This window comes from Ranitomeya variabilis, chromosome 1 (assembly GCF_051348905.1).
Source record: "Ranitomeya variabilis isolate aRanVar5 chromosome 1, aRanVar5.hap1, whole genome shotgun sequence".
NCBI classification, from domain to species: domain Eukaryota; kingdom Metazoa; phylum Chordata; class Amphibia; order Anura; family Dendrobatidae; genus Ranitomeya; species Ranitomeya variabilis.
In genome coordinates this window covers 802,190,897-802,208,825 of record NC_135232.1, presented here as the reverse complement: position 1 = coordinate 802,208,825, position 17,929 = coordinate 802,190,897, and the positions used below count along the sequence as shown (strand labels likewise).

Genomic DNA, 17,929 nt, shown 5'->3' with positions numbered 1-17,929 from the left:
GCCCCCGTATCAGATTGGATGGCCAAGTTGTCAATCAAAGTACCGAAAGCTTCAGCACACCCCTATACCAGATTGGATGGCCGAGCCATCAGTAACTGCATCCCAGACACACTGAGGGGTGGAACCGTGACAGCTTCCTTTATTTTTCACAGAATTTATTTTTTGCTCTATATTTAATTCCTAATCACTATCCTCTTGAATACCCTAAGCGTTTTCTGTTTCTTATTTATTGCAACTCCTACAGCCATAGCGGTTTCCTCCTATTTCTAGCTTGTTTATTCCTAAGTTCGGTGTCAAGTTCGGTGAAGGAAGCCTGTTGATATGGGGTTGTTTCACAGCCAAAGGCATTGAATACTTGACCAGTATCGATGGTAATCTCAATGCTGAGCTACATGTGAATATCCTACAACATGAGTTACTCTGTACACTGAAGTACTGTGGATATGAAAAAGATGACAGTGTTCTAGCATGTTTTGTTAGGATTCAAGGAATTGTGATGAATAAATAAATGCTCACAAGAAAATTGAAAAAACTAAAATGAATTTACTTATAACATTAAAATAAATACAAAGCATTATTCATACATTACATTCTCAAGGTAGTAGTCTATCACTGGTCGTCCAGGAAGCAAGGGAGAGAGCCAAGCGCATGTCTTGTCTCTTTTATCTGTCCAGCTAGAAAGGTGTGTCCAGCCCCACGTGTGGGGAATGATGTCACAAGTCTATTGTCCACTGGCAAAGGTACATCCCCTCAATCCTCAGTGAAACCTGATTTACCAGCATATCACAGCAGAAGGAGGGGGCCTCATGTGGAACAAATGGCAGAAATACAGCTGTCATGGTTCTGTCTGTCCTACAGCTGTGGTACCTATGGGGTTAATCTTTGTAGCCTCCTTTTGGCACCAGTGAGGCTCTTTATAGCCTCTCTCTGGCTTCAGGCCTTGTCGGTTATACTCTTGCTCTCGGCTGAGGTGCCTGTGCCTTTGTGCCTGTGTTCTAGTGTGATTGTTTGGTTCTGACCTGGTCTGTTTTCCTATTGCTGATTCTGCCTGCTGATTGTGTACTGTGTTTGCTTTCTGACCTTGGCTTTTCCCCTGGTAACTCTTTTGCCTGCCCCTTTTAGTACTGCCCGTCCCGTCTGGTATCCCTAATCTCAGCTTTGATTAACTTCCCTTTGTTCGTGCCAACCCCGGTGCGCTTAATCCCCTGTGGTGTTCAGACCTCGTCGCTGCCGCGCTCTCCTGTTTGTTGCTGCAGACATGCGGAAGGCTCCGCCCCTGTACCCTGTGACCGGCGGTCACGTACCGCAGCGTCTATCCGACGGTCACACTGTCCGGCCCGGGTGCTCTGACACGCTACCCGCTTCTAGCTGTCCAGACCCGTTAGCTCCCTGGTGAGTCCGCTTGATTATCCTGACAACAGCAAGCTGGAGGAGGGGCTTCTGAGCACATGTGGGGGGATTATATTCACTGCAAAAAAAAAAAAAAGGGAACACTATAATCCTAGATATCACTGAATGAAATATTCCAGTTGTAAATCTTTATTCTTTACATAGTGGAATGTGTTGAGAACAATAAAACCTAAAAATTATCAACGTAAGTCACAACTAATATCCCACGGAGGTCTGGAGTTGGAATGATGCTCACAATCAAAGTGTAAAATGAAGTTACAGGCTGATCCAGCTTCAGTGGAAATGCCTCAAGACAAGGAAATGATGCTCAGTAGTGTGTGTGGCCTCAACGTGCCTGTATGACCTCCCTACAACGCCTGGGCATGCTCCTGATGAGGCGGCGGATGGTCTCCTGAGGGATCTCCTCCCAGACATGGACTAAAGCATCCGCCAACACCTGGACAGTCTGAGGTGCAACTTAACGTTGGTGGATGGTGCGAGACATGATGTCCCAGATGTGTTCAATCGGATTCAGGTCTGGGGAACGAGCGGGCCAGTCCATAGCTTCAATGCCTTCATCTTGCAGGACTTGCTGACACACTCCAGCCACATGAGATCTGGCATTGTCCTGCATTAGGAGGAACCCAGGGCCAACCGCACCAGCATATGGTCTCACAAGGGGTCTGAGGATCTTATCTCGGTACCTAATGGCAGTCAGACTACCTCTGGCGAGCACATGGAGGGCTGTGCGGACCTCCAAAGAAATGGCACCCCACACCATTACTGACCCACTGCCAAACCAGTCATGCTGAAGGATGTTGCAGGCAGCAGATCGCTCTCCATGGTGTCTCCAGACTCTGTCACGTCTGTCACATGTGCTCTGTGTGAACCTGCTTTCATCTGTGAAGAGCACAGGGCGCCAATGGCGAATTTGACAATCCTGGTGTTTTGTGGCTAATGCCAGGCATCCTGCATGGTGTTGGGCTGTGAGCACAACCCCCATCTGTGGACGTCGGGCTCTCAGACCATCCTCATGGAGTCGGTTTCTAACCATTTGTGCAGACACATGCACATTTGTGGCCTGCTGGAGGTCATTTTGCAGGGCTCTGGCAGTGCTCCTCCTGTTCCTCCTTGCACAAAGGCTGAGGTAGCGGTCCTGCTGCTGGCCTGCCTCCTGGCAGCGCCTCCAGCCTCTGGACACTACGCTGACAGACACAGCAAACCTTCTTGCCACAGCTCGCATTCATGTGTGCCATCCTGGATGAGCTGTACTACCTAAGCCACTTGTGTGGGTTATAGAGTCCGTCTCATGCTACCAAAAGTGTGAAACCACAACCAACATTCGAAAGTGACCAAAACATCAGCCAGAAAGCATTGGTACTGAGATTTCCATCTGTTGTCTATTCCATTTGCACAACAGCATGTGAAATTGATTGTCAAACAGTGTTGCTTCCTAAGTGGACAGTTTGATTTCACAGAAGTTTGATTTACTTGAAGTTATATTCTGTTGTTTAAGTGTTCCCTTTATTTTTTTGAGCAGTGTGTATATACAGGGGTTGGACAAAATAGTGGAAACACCTGGAAACATCAACAAAAGTTAGTTTAATATGGTCTAGGTCCACCTTTTGCGGCGATTACAGCCTCAATTCTTCGAAGTATGGATTCATACAAGGTGTGAATTGTTTCCAAAGGAATTTTGCCCATTCTACAGTTAAAAAACCCTCCAGTTCTTTGAGCGACGATGGCAGCGGAATTCGACATCTAATTTGAATCTCTAAAATCGACCATAAATGCTCAATAATGTTAAGGTCTGGGGATTGTGGGGGCCAGATGAGGTGCTCAACTTCATTAGAATGTTCCTCGTGCCATGCTTTAACGATTCTAGCTGTGTGAATTAGTGCATTATCATCCTGAAAGATGGCGTTCCCCTCCGGGGACAGTGCTTGAACCATTGGATGCACTTGGTCGCCCAAAATGCCTCAATAATCTTGGATGTTAATTCTTCCATGAAGGGATATCATTGGCCCGGCGGATCTCCACGAAATAGCACCCCAGATCATCACAGAACCTCCACCATGTTTTACGGTTGGGAGAAGTCAATCTGGATGGAATGCTTCTTTCGACTGTCTCCAAACGTACACTCGGCCGGAGGTCGGAAATAGGGTAAACGATGATTCGTCTGAGAATATCACATTTTTCCACTGCTCGATTGACCAATTCTTGAGGTTTCTACACCACTCTAAATGCTTGGAAACATTTGTCATTGAGAGCAGCGGTTTTCTAATTGCAGTTCTTCCGTGCAATCCAGATTCGTGCAACTCCCGACGAACAGTTTTCGTGGAAACTGGGTTCTGTAGGTGTTCATTGAGCTCAGCAGTGATTTTCGGAGCCGTGGTCTTGCAATCCTCTCTCACAATTCGCTTTAGAATCCGACGGTCTCTCTCAGTCAACTTTGACTTTCGGCCGGACCTGTGCTTTGCTGCGGACGTTTTTCCTTCTCTTTAAAACGCAGTCATTACTTTGGAGACAGTACCTCTTTACACGCCAAGCATTCAGGCACTTTCTGTTACACTAGCGCCTGCCATACGAGCACCAACAATTTGGCCTCTTTGAAAATCCGAGAGGTCTGCCATTGGTATCAGGTTCTCATCAATGTTCTTACAATTATGCAAAACAAACAGTTAATTTACATACACATATCACATAACACAAATAATCAACTGAAAACATTACCATATGTCACAGTTTGCATGTTTATCACATGTGCGAAGATTATGATGCCAAAACGTTAGGTGTTTCCATTATTTTGTCCAACCCCTGTATATATAACTGATTGAAACCATATCAATATCAAAATAATTAGTATTAATTAATTGGAGTGTTGAAATCATTAAAAATATAGCATACTACACATAGCAGGACAACATCCCAAAGCATATGTCTTGATTGGCGAAGAAATGGTTCAATGATAATGAAATAGAGGTACTAGTATGGCCCTCTCAGTCCCCAGACCTCAACCCAGTTAAACACTTGTGGGTCAAATTGAAGAAAAAACTGTATACATTCCCGAGTCAACCAGTGTGCACCAACATTGGGATTGTGTAGGAGAGACCTGAGATCAATTTTCAGTCGACACATGTTTGAATCTGATCGAGAGCATGCCCATAAGGATTCAGGAAGTGTTGAAAGCCAAAGGTCGATTTACAAAATTAAAATTAAAATTTAGATCTTTAGGAGCAAAACTGTAACAATGCAGTGACATGACAAGAAGACAATAATCTGCATAACTAATCATATGCAAAATAGTTGCAAGTCAAATTTTAGTATGAGATAGCCAAGATGATTTTTTACTGTATAAAATGATAGTAGTCTCAAGTTCGAAGCAAAAGTGGATATTGAGATATAGAACCTGAAAGTCAAAAGTTGAAAACATTGTTACCCTTTTGCACTTCACTGTTTGTACACAGTGCTATGTAATATGATGATTACAGTATATTAAGAGGATAAAAATTTTGATGGGATCCTTTCTTCATTGAATGCTTAGGGTATGTGCATACGTAGGTGGGATGTCTGCGGATTTTTCCACACCTGTTTTTGGAAATGCGCAGGTAAACCGCACTGCGGATTTACTGTGGAATTACCACAGTTTTTGTGCGGATTCCACCTGCGGTTTTACGCCTGCGGATTCCTATTATGGAGCAGGTGTAAACCGCAGCGGAATCCGCACAAAGAATTGACATGCTGCGGAATGTAAACCGCGGCGTTTCCGCACGTTTTGTTCCGCAGCATGTGCACTGCGGATTTTGTTTTCCATAGGTTTACATGGTACTGTAAACTCATGGAAAACAGCTGCAGATCCGCAGCGTCAAAACCGCTGCGGATCCGCAGAAAAATCTGCACCGTGTGCACATACCCTTAGGGTAGAACACAGCAATATACGGCATTATGGAAATTTGAGTAGACAGTGGTCAACCTCTTTAATTTAATCATCCTGCTTGTCATTCATTATTGCCTAAAGTTGCATTTACACCGCAAGGTTATTGTGAGTGAGCATTGTGAAAAAAATCCCAGTTTCACAATTATCTTGCTGTGTAAAGAAGCTGCTGACGCACGATGAAGGAGCAAAATGCCTGTTAATCTGTTGAAATGATCTTTTGCGCAGCGTACAGTTATATGAAAAAGTTTGGGCAGCCCTATTAATCTTAAGCTTAATGTTTTCTAAAAATTGTTTTTTTTTGCAACAGCTATTTCAGTTTCATATATCTAATAACTGTTGGACACAGTAATGTTTCTGCCTTGAAATGAGGTTTATTGTACTAACAGAAAATGTGCAATCTGCATTCAAGCAAAATTAACAGCCTATAACTATTTATCATGGAATTTAGCACACCTTCCCCCTAGTGGGGGAGGATCAGATAGGGGAAGCATACAGTTTGAGACTTGACAGAGCTGCTTTAATTTTCTGTCTTTTTTACAATTATTAACTATATTGAGTGCCTATAATTTATCATTTCCTCATTATGTATCTTTTATGTTGTGTTGCTGACATTGAGCGGCTTATTTCAAGAAATTAAATCTATATTTTTATAAATAGACTAGCTGAAGAGCCCGGCGTTGCCTGGGCATAGTAAATATCCGTGGTTAGTTATAGCACCTCACTTCTCTTATTTTCCCATCACGCCTCTCATTTTCCCCATCACATCTTTCATTTTCCCCCTCACATCTCTCATTTTCTCCCTCACACCTCTCATTTTCCCCCTCACTCCTCTTATTTTCCCCCTCACTCCTCTCATTCCCCCCTAACACTTGTCATTTCGACCTCACATCTGTCATTTTCTGATCACTCCACTATTTTCCCTCACTCCTCTCATTTTGCACTCACACCTTTTCATTTTCACCTCACACCTCTCATTTTCACCTCAGTATATACATGTATGTCATCTCCTCCTCTATATAGTATATACCTGTGTGTCATCTCTCCTGTATATAGTATACACCTGTATGTCATCTCCTGTATATAGTATATACCTGTATGTCATCTCCCCCTGTATATAGTATATACCTGTATGTCATCTCCTCTTATATATAGTATATACCTGTATGTAATCTCCTGTATATAGTATATACCTGTGTGTCATCTCACCTATATATAGTATATATCTGTGTGTCATCTCCTCCTGTATATAGTATATACCTGTGTGTCATCTCACCTATATATAGTATATATCTGTGTGTCATCTCCTCCTGTATATAGTATATACCTGTATGTCATCTCCTCCTATACATAGCATATACCTGTATGTCATCTCCTCCTGTATATACTATATACCTGTGTGTCATCTCCTCCTGTATATAGTATATACCTGTATGTCATCTCCTCCTGTATGTAGTATGTACCTGTATGTCATCTCCTCCTCTATATAGTATATACCTGTGTGTCATCTTTCCTGTATATAGTATATATCTGTGTGTCATCTCCTCCTGTATATAGTATATACCTGTGTGTCATCTCCCCTGTATATAGTATATACCTGTGTCATCTCCTCCTGTATATAGTATATATCTGTATGTCATCTCCTCCTGTATTAGACCTCGTTCACACGTTATTTGGTCAGTATTTTTACCTCAGTATTTGTAAGCTAAATTGGCAGCCTGATAAATCAGCAGTATATATTAGCTCACACATACACTTAATAGACTGGTCATGTGACTGACAGCTGCCGGATTCCTATATGGTACATTTGTTGCTCTTGATAGTTTGCTTATTAATCAGATTTTTATTTTTGAAGGATAATACCAGACTTGTGTGTGTTTTAGGGCGAGTTTCGTGTGTCAAGTTGTGTGTGTTGAGTTGCATGTGGCGACATGCATGTAGCGACTTTTGTGAGATGAGTTTTGTGTGGCGACATGCGTGTAGCAACTTTTTGTGTGTCGAGTTGCATGTGACAGGTTAGTGTAGCAAGTTGTGTGCAGCAAGTTTAGCGCATGGCGAGTTTTGCGCGTGGCGAGTTTTATGTGTGGTGCCTTTTGAGTATGTGCAAGTTTTGTGTGAGGCAACTTTTGCATGTGTTGCAACTTTTGTGCATGTGGCAATTTTTCTGCGTGTGCAAGTTTTGCTTGTGGCGAGTTTTCCATGAGGTGAGTTTTGCACGTGTGTCGAGTTTTGCATGTGGAGAGTTTTGCGCGTGGCGAGTTTTGAGCGACGACTTTTGTGTTTCAACTTTTATGTGGCGAGGTTGGTGTATGTGTGGTGAAATGTGCGCTGAGGGTGGTATATGTGTTCGAGCACGTGGTAGTGTGTGGCGCATTTTGTGTGTGTGTTCATATCCCCGTGGTGGTGTGGTGATTATCCCATGTCGGGGCCCCACCTTAGCAACTGTACAGTGTATACTCTTTGGCGCCATCGCTCTCATTCTTTAAGTCCCCCTTGTTCACATCTGGCAGCTGTTAATTTGCCTCCAACACTTTTCCTTTCATTTTTTCCCCATTATGTAGATAGGGGCAAAATTGTTTGGTGAATTGGAAAGCGCGGGGTTAAAATTTCACCTCACAACATAGCTTTGACGCTCTCGGGGTCCAGACGTGTGACTGTGCAAAATTTTGTGCCTGTAGCTGCGACTCCTCCAACACTTTTCCTTTCACTTTTTCCCCATTATGTAGATAGGGGCAAAATTGTTTGGTGAATTGGAAAGCGCGGGGTTAAAATTTCACCTTACAACATAGCCTATGACACTCTCTGGGTCCAGACGTGTGACTGTGCAAAATTTTGTGGCTGTAGCTGCGACGGTTCAGATGCCAATCCCGGACATACACACACACACATACACACATTCAGCTTTATATATTAGATAATATATACCGTATATACTCGAGTATAAGCCAAGATTTTCAGCCCAAATTTTTGGGCTGAAAGTGCCCCCTCGGCTTATACTCGAGTCACGGTCGGCGGGTGAGGGGGAGAGGGCGCCCAAGGCATACTTACCTAGTCCCGGCGATCCTGTCGCTCCCCCTGCCCGTCCCACGGTCTCCGGGTGCCGCAGCCTCTTCCCCTGAGCGGTCACGTGGGACCGCTCATTAGAGAAATGAATAGGCTGCTCCACCTCCCATAGGGGCGGAGCCGCATAATTCATTTCTCTAATCAGCGGTGCCGGTGACCGCTGACAGAGGAAGAGGCTGCGGCACCGAAGACCAGCTGTCCGGGGGAAGGAGCGGGACGCCGGGAGCAGGTAAGTATCGCATATTCACCTGTCCTCGTTCCACACGCCGGGCGCTGTCTCCATCTTCCCGGCGTCTCTCTCTCTCCACACTGACTGTGCAGGTCAGAGGGCGCGATGACGCATATAGTGTGCGCGCCGCCCTCTGCCTGATCAGTCAGTGCGGAGAGACGCCGGGAAGATGGCGCCGAGGAGCTGCAAGCAAGACAGGTGAGTATGTGTTTTATTATTTTTATTGCAGCAGCAGCAGCACAGCTATGGGGCAATAATGGACGGTGCAGAGCACTGTATGGCACAGCTATGGTGCAATAATGGTGCAGAGCACTATATGGCACAGCTATGGGGCAATAATGGTGCAGAGCACTATATGGCACAGCTATGAGGCAATAATGGTGCAGAGCACTATATGGCACAGCTATGGGGCAATAATGGTGCAGAGCACTGTATGGCACAGCTATGGGGCAATAATGGACGGTGCAGAGCACTATATGGCACAGCTATGGGGCAATAATGGTGCAGAGCACTGTATGGCACAGCTATGGGGCAATAATGGTGCACAGCACTATATGGCACAGCTATGGGGCAATAATGGTGCAGAGCACTATATGGCACAGCTATGGGGCAATAATGGTGCAGAGCACTATATGGCACAGCTATGGGGCAATAATGGTGCAGAGCACTGTATGGCACAGCTATGGGGCAATAATGGACGGTGCAGAGCACTATATGGCACAGCTATGGGGCAATAATGGTGCAGAGCACTGTATGGCACAGCTATGGGGCAATAATGGTGCAGAGCACTATATGGCACAGCTATGGGGCAATAATGAATGGTGCAGAGCACTATATGGCACAGCTATGGGGCCATAATGAACGGTATGGAGCATCTATTTTTATTTTTGAAATTCACCGGTAGCTGCTGCATTTTCCACCCTAGGCTTATACTCGAGTCAATAAGTTTTCCCAGTTTTTTGTGGCAAAATTAGGGGGGTCGGCTTATACTGGGGTCGGCTTATACTCGAGTATATACGGTAACCTCATTTAAAAACGTGATTGTGCTGCATGTAACCCATATATTTAAATTGAAGATGTACATGTAGCATTGAGCATACTGGGTGACTGTAGTCTCACCTTTCTATTACACATTTGCACCTGTATAGGTAACTCTGTATATGCATAAGATACAGATCACTTATTTATATTTTATTTGTTCTGTGTTTTATTACCTTACAGGAAACACTGCACCTGCGAACTGCACAGTCGTTAAGCGAATTGGAAAAGGCAAGGAAGCCATGGTTATTTTTAAAAGTGTTTGTCCTCCATTGGTACAGACTTCTGGAATAGAAACCTCCCAAGACAATGTATCAGATAAGGAATTCCCTTCTGTTCCAGTAGAGACAAAGAAAAGTTGCGCAGTGGTTGAGAAATCACCTGTGTTGCAGAATAGTATTTCTCTGCCTGACCTAAGCATATCCCTTCAACAGCACAATGTTGCTATACAGAGTCTAATAACATCTTGCATGGTATATATATCAAAGTCTATGAAAGACCCAAGACTCTTAAAACGAAGTGATCAGGAAACTGTAAAACCAGATGATCAACCAAATCAGAACAGTGAGCCTTTGGAAAGTGAAGCATCTCATTACATTCAAAAGAATCCTAGTAAAAGAAATATGTGTAACTTGGAAGATTTAAATAATGACTCTTTGTATTTAAGTTTTGAAGAGAGGCGTGTTCATGATTGCTATGACGTATCTGAAGAGCTGTGTGTAAACGATTTAAAGAAATGTTCATCAATTTCTACAGACATCGATCACAAAAGAGATTCAGGTGTTGAAGCTTTACCCAGCGTAATTAGTGAGGAGAAAACAGAGGAATCTTTAAAAGTAACCAATTCTGACCAATTATGTGGAGCTTATTCAAATCAGTTAGATTCTGAAAAGAATTTAGAATTTGCTTTTCCCATGTCACTCAGTACCTCAAACTGCATTAACAAAACCAGTGAAAATGGAGGAAACTATGGTGATAATCCATGTACATTTGATAATCCAAAGCTAATTAATAGAGATATTGCAAGGCCACTGCATTTGTCAGTCAAAGGAAAGGATAGAGATGCTAGCACTGAGTCGTTGCCAAATACGGCTTGTGAAGAGAAACCAGAGCTTGCTAAGCAACTGTGTGAAAATGAGAAACTGTACAAAATATGTACAAGTGAGTTGGATACTGAAAAAAATCAGCAAACTCCTATACCAGACGTAATGTCATCAGACTACTCTAAGGAAACCAATGAAAATGGAGGAAAATCTGAACCTTCTCCAAAGCTAAGAAAGAAAGGCCCTGCATGGGCACCATTTTTGTCAGGTAAAGAAAAAAGTAAGGAGATCAAGTCTTTACCAAGTATCTCAAGTGAAGAAAAAACAGAACTTTCCAAGAAGCTGAACAGTGATGATAAATTCTTCAGAAAACATTCAAACAATGTAAGAACTGAGGAAAGTCAACAAACTCAAGCATCTGGATCCATGGCTCTTAATACATCAAATTATACTAGTGAAATGGTTGAAAATGAAGAAAAATTTGAACTCAGACAGTGCAAATCTAAAGAAACACAGCCACAAAATAAAGCTGATGGAAGTACATCGTCTTTGTCATGTGAAAGGAAGGAAAAAGATAAGAAAATCGAGACTTTACAAAATATATCCAGTATACAAAGTCAAGTTGTGGATTCCATGTCTCCAAAAGCATCGAGCAACATAAAAGAAACCAATGAAAATGGAAGGAAGTCTGAAAATCATAGGTGTATTGCTCAAGACTCAATGCTGAAAAGCAAAGCTACTGCAAAAACAACTAGTTTAATTGATTTTTCCAAAAAGCAGTCTATGCATTCTGAAAAACATTCTTTGAAGGGTAATTCATTAACGGCAAGCACAACAAAATTGATTAATAAAAACAAAGAATGTGTTACTGGTTTAAAGCAAAGATCATGTGGTATAGATAAATCTCAACTATCCAAAGCTGCACCACAACATGGTGAAAAAGCAGCACAATATATAAAAAGTAAAGTTGAAACAGTTAACAATCACAAGTTTACAGCTGAAAAAAATGAAGCAATTACTGCTAAAAAAAATATAATTTGTGACGATAGTCCTTGTAAATTTGTTTCCACTACAACATCTCATGAAAAGATAAAATATCAGAAAGCTAAAGAGACTTGCACTTTGAAGACCTATCTTGATAAAGAAAAACAGTATGTCCCCAGTGGTGTTGCAGCGAAAGCAGAAGAACCTACACTGAAAGAAATAAAGTTAGATAGCCATGATGATAATTCTACACTTAAAAGCTTAACTGATGGTTTAGATGCACAAAATATAAATAAAAATGTTTCAAACAAAATCGAGACTTTACAAAATATATCCAGTATGCAAAGTCAAGTTGTGGATTCCATGTCTCACAAAGCATCGAGCAACATAAAAGAAACCAATGAAAATGGAAGGAAGTCTGAAAATCATAGGTGTATTTCTCAAGACACAATGCTGAAAAGCAAAGCTACTGCAAAAACAACTAGTTTAATTGATTTTTCCAAAAAACAGTCTATGCATTCTGAAAAACATTCTTTGAAGGGTAATTCATTAACGGCAAGCACAACAAAACTGATTAATAAAAACAAAGAATGTGTTACTGGTATAAAGCAAAGATCATGTGGTATAGATAAATCTCAACTATCCAAAGCTGCACCACAACATAGTGGTGAAAAAGCAGCACAATATATAAAAAGTAAAGTTGAAACAGTTAACAATCACAAGTTTACAGCTGAAAAAAATGAAGCAATTACTGCTAAAAAAAATATAATTTGTGACGATAGTCCTTGTAAATTTGTTTCCACTACAACATCTCATGAAAAGATAAAATATCAGAAAGCTAAAGAGACTTGCACTTTGAAGACCTATCTTGATAAAGAAAAACAGTATGTCCCCAGTGGTGTTGCAGCGAAAGCAGAAGAACCTACACTGAAAGAAATAAAGTTAGATAGCCATGATGATAATTCTACACTTAAAAGCTTAACTGATGGTTTAGATGCACAAAATATAAATAAAAATGTTTCAAACAAAGTCGAGACTTTACAAAATATATCCAGTATGCAAAGTCAAGTTGTGGATTCCATGTCTCCCAAAGCATCGAGCAACATAAAAGAAACCAATGAAAATGGAAGGAAGTCTGAAAATCATAGGTGTATTTCTCAAGACACAATGCTGAAAAGCAAAGCTACTGCAAAAACAACTAGTTTAATTGATTTTTCCAAAAAACAGTCTATGCATTCTGAAAAACATTCTTTGAAGGGTAATTCATTAACGGCAAGCACAACAAAACTGATTAATAAAAACAAAGAATGTGTTACTGGTATAAAGCAAAGATCATGTGGTATAGATAAATCTCAACTATCCAAAGCTGCACCGCAACATAGTGGTGAAAAAGCAGCACAAAATATAAAAAGTCAAGTTGAAACAGTTAACAATCACAAGTTTACAGCTGAAAAAAATGAAGCAATTACTGCTAAAAAAAATATAATTTGTGACGATAGTCCTTGTAAATTTGCAACATCTCATGAAAAGATAAAATATCAGAAAGCTAAAGAGACTTGCACTTTGAAGACCTATCTTGATAAAGAAAAACAGTATGTCCCCAGTGGTGTTGCAGCGAAAGCGGAAGAACCTACACTGAAAGAAATAAAGTTAGATAGCCATGATGATAATTCTACACTTAAAAGCTTAACTGATGGTTTAGATGCACAAAATATAAATAAAAATGTTTCAGACAAAATCAACAGCAGGCAGGAGGAAAGTTTACATCAAAACCAATCTAGCCCAGTAGTTATCAGTCCCACAAGAGCAGGCATGCCTAGTACTGACAAGGCAATACAAGCTCCACTTTCAATGAATATGAGAAACCAACCTTTGGCATTTCCAAAAATTACATGTGAAGATATGTCCTGTGAGGATTTAGGTTTTGTAATGGATTTAGAAAACCGTATAGACTGGAATTCTATTTTTGGAATGGATCTTGAGAAAGTTAATGCAACACTAAGTACATTACAGAACAGCTCCTTAACACAAGCGAAAGAGCCAAGTGGCTTGAGAATTTTTCCTGATATGGAAATTACTATATCAAACAGTTTTTCTTTATGTACAGATGGTTATAACAACAGCCTGGTTGGAGATATGCAACCATCCATGGAAGCCAAAGAACCAATGATTAAACATTTTAGGGATTTTAATGATATGCCACAGGATAAACAAGTAATAGATTCGATACCTGTAATCAATTTAACAACAGGATCTCCATTTTTACAAGATAGTAATAACTCATTGAATGACAACCTTGATCCACTTTCCAAAGTAGTTAACATTCTTCAAACGAGCTCGACAGCAGTCACCAGTAGTCCAGTTCCATCAAAAGCAGTTGTTACTAATGTAAATAGAGGTAAATCCTTGCACAAATTGGATCACCCAACAGTGAAGAAAAGACGGAATATGAAGAAGAGAAAACTTTCAGTACTTGTTAAAAAATCGACAAGGATTTGCAAATTCTCTCAGTCAGAAGAAAATATTAAAGTTGTTTTAGGTATGCTGTCTGATGAAGTCCCTTTTTGTAAAAACAAGCGTATATCCCAAAAATTAGACCGCGCTATATTGCACTTAAGAAAAGCACATAAAAGAGTTAAAAGGTCTCTGCAGCTTGTGGCAAAAGCTAGGGAGAGACGAAATTTGGCTAAATCTTCCGGTGTACAGAAAAATCACAATGTTAATCAGATAGAAGTAAATGCCAAACAAGTTGAAAGTACTAGCTGTCAAATCTTACAGACCGAAGATTCTTCTCCAAATATGAAAGCTGCTGACATCCAGAAGTCTCCAACGATAGACAGAAAATGTCTAATTGAATCTACCCAAGTGATGATTAATGGGGCTTCGGTGCAAGATTCCCAGCATATCAAAATAAATGGCAGTTCCCCAACAAAAATATCACTTACACCTCCATGCAAAGTGCCCGTTTTCTCTCCAGAAATCCTCAAAGATCATTCTAGTTTTTGCAGTGTTATTGTATCAGATAAAGAAAATACAGTTCCTTCCCTGAAATCATCTTCTGATGACAAAGAAAAGCATTCGATGAACTGTGAAACTGAAGGCAAAGATAGTACATTGCAAGATGGTGGACGTAAAAGAAGCCATGCCTCAAAAAGATTGTTTTCTAATGTCAGAAAAGTGAGTTCTTCCACTAGTAAATCCATTTCTCAATGTTCATATAAAAAATCACATAGAGTTAAGGAGAACTACCTGAAAGGGAAAAGCAGCAAGGAATCTGCATCTGTTACAACAAAAGGTGCTAACGCTTCAGGATTGAAAAAAATATCCAACATTTTGCAAAAAGCGAGTGATACAGATTCATTAAAATGTTTGCAAGACTATAAACTAATGTGCCAGAGAATAATGGGTGGTTTCATTAAAGCTTTTGAGAAGAAGCAACAATGCAGTTTGAATGAAGTGATAGTGGACAGGAGACTGTTAGTTAAAAAAAATCTAAAAACATCTTTCAAGTGTACCCTGAAACCTCAAGCTGTCGAAGCCTTTCTTGAATTACAAATGGTAATGGAAACCCGACAATATGTTGAGAGCAGGATGTGCTATATTGAGGGACAACCTACTTTTCGTAGTCTTTTATGGTATGATGGGTCCCTCTATACAGAATTATTTTCAGGAGAATCTGGTTATCAACAGCAATCACATCTTTATTCAGTCTTTCAAGAAAAACTGAAGCTTAGCCCATTGAGTACTCTGGAGAATCATTACAATCAAATTTCCCAGTATCTACAGGCAATTAATGAAACAAATAGCTGCTACTATGTATTCCTGAAATACAAGAGAGAACTACAAGAATGTGAAGATGTTCTAAAGCATAACTGTGACCATGCTAAATTTTCCCTTTCTGTTCCTTTCAGCTGTGGAGTAAATATTGGAGACACAATAGATGATCTGACAGCCTTGCAAAAAAGTACTTTAGAGATCATAAGAGCATTTATTAATCTTCCTGTTTATAATCCAGGAAAGAAGGAACATGCAGTCTCCCTCCTAGAAGTTATCTCCGCAAAAATTGATTACATTAAGTCCTCTGCATCTATAAGCATTCACCTGTCACTTTTTGGTATTGAACACTTACCATTTGATGCAGCCAAAGTTATGGCTTTCAATGAGAGAAAAAAATATAGTGGCCAAAGAAATATTTCTAATGAGCTACTGAGCCAAATCAACAGCATTGCTTTATCAAAGCTATGTGAGGTGTATTGTGTCCAGTGTGAGCAACCAGCCAACACAAAAATGAGCTTTTCAAGTGAGGGCTTTGATGTACACAATTGTTCTGAAGTCTTTGGGAACCAGGATGTGTTCTTCTTTGGAAAAATCATTGACCAAGCTCGATGTGCAGATCATGATGTTCTGAAGATTATGATTCAAGAGTGCAATCATCATCTGGAATTTCAGAGTGCATGCTTCCAGATCTTACAGGAGTGCATTGTGGATGAAGTCCTAATTCAAGAGACCAATGTTCTACAAATGACTGAAAGGCAGAGCAAAACTACAACTCTTTTAAAGCCTGAAGCTGTTGAAGCATATATTGACTTAGCAATGACATATGAAACATTAAACTTTCTCAATTGTCTAATGGCTTCAAAAAAGAACCAAGTGAGAACAAGGGGATTACTCTGGTACGATACATCTCTATTCTCCGATTTGATCCACAGCCAAAATAGAGTAGAATCCTATTTGCAAGAAAACACCATGCCTAGTGCCACAGATATCATAGACAGCACAATTTCAGATATAAAGTCAGAATTGGAAATCATTTCCAACTGCTCAGATTCTATTAATTACTCCTATGCCTTTCAGATAATGACAAGAGAACTTTCAGAGCTTTCAGAACTCAAAAATGTCATGAAGTCTAAGCCTGCAATCACCACGTACATACATTTTTCTCCACTTGTTGCCTCTTTACATTATGGAAACTCATTAACAGAACTAGATCACAATTATAACCAGTTATCTGACTATCTTGAAGTTTTATTGTCTGCCCCAAAGAAAGATTTAGGAAAATTGGCTCATGCAATGAAAATAATGAAGACAATTGAGATGGCAAAAGCTTTACCATTCAAACCAGGGATATCAGCATTTGATTTTATTACCTGCAATGTTCAACATAATGCAAAAAAGAATAGCCAAGCCTTAAAAAGACAAAACCAGGAAGAACTACAAACATGTCAATCGCCCCCGAAAAGAATTTGCACTAAAATGACTGCACGGCTCCCTGTTTCCTCGAGCTCCAGAAAGCAAAAGGTTTGTGTTTATAATTATCAATTACTTGATTAATTTATCATAAAAATAAGGCTGTGATTGAAAAAATTAATTGTTTCACAGTTGTGTTGAAAATCATTCTTGAAAAAAAGAAACGTTGGGTTTTCAGTAGCTTGACACATTAATCTCTTCAAACCAGCTGATTTATTTCATAGTTACATATGTTGAAAAAAGACTTAGGTCCATCAGGTTCAATCTGTTTCCACCAATTATACATTTAGTCACTAAAGTCTCTAGAACCCACAATGTTATGTGTACTGAGGAAATCATCCAGCCCTATTTTAAAAGCTGTTGTCTGCCATTACTACCTCTTGTTGTAGGGCATTCCAGATTTTGACTGCTCTAACTGTAAAGAACCCTTTCCTATTTTCGCTTTTTTTTTCCACCCGTAATGAGTGCACCTTGGTCCTTAGTATGGTCTATTGTCTTTGTATTTTTTTTCTCCCACCCGTTCTTCCAAGAGCCCAAGCTTTGTACTTTCTCTCTTGATCTAGCTATATGAAGTCTTGTTTTGTGCAGGATGAGTTATAGTCTAGAATGACACAATTCATTTTACTATATGATTTACTGAAAAATGGGAAAAATAGCACTTGTGAGATCAGGCTCTTGTATGAGATGAGAAGGTCCAGTTCCCAAATGGCATTCCAATTCATTCTGAAGAATATAAAAGCGTTGAGGTCAGGGCTTTGTGTCGGCAACTCGAGTAACCTCCACAACAAATTTGTCAAACCCCATACATCGTTTGTGTACAGGGAGACATGACTACACATGGGTCTTCTCCAAACTGTTGCCACTAATTTGAATATATACAGTTATCTTGAATATACCAGTCATTAAATGTAACCCCTTGATGAACTTGCTATTTTCCATATTTTCATATTCGTTGTTTCCTTCCCTTCTTCAAAGAGCCATAACTTTTATATTTTTCCATCC

At 40.3% G+C, this 17,929-nt stretch overlaps 1 protein-coding gene across 1 annotated transcript in view; it reads left to right on the top strand.

Annotated features, from left to right (window-relative positions):
* TEX15 (testis expressed 15, meiosis and synapsis associated) overlaps positions 1-17,929 on the top strand; it is a 247,059-nt gene that overhangs the window by 210,761 nt on the left and 18,369 nt on the right. Inside the window, exon 7 of the mRNA XM_077274002.1 lies at positions 9,837-16,978. Coding sequence (XP_077130117.1) covers positions 9,837-16,978 — 7,142 coding nt within the window. The remainder of the gene's footprint in view (positions 1-9,836; positions 16,979-17,929) is intronic.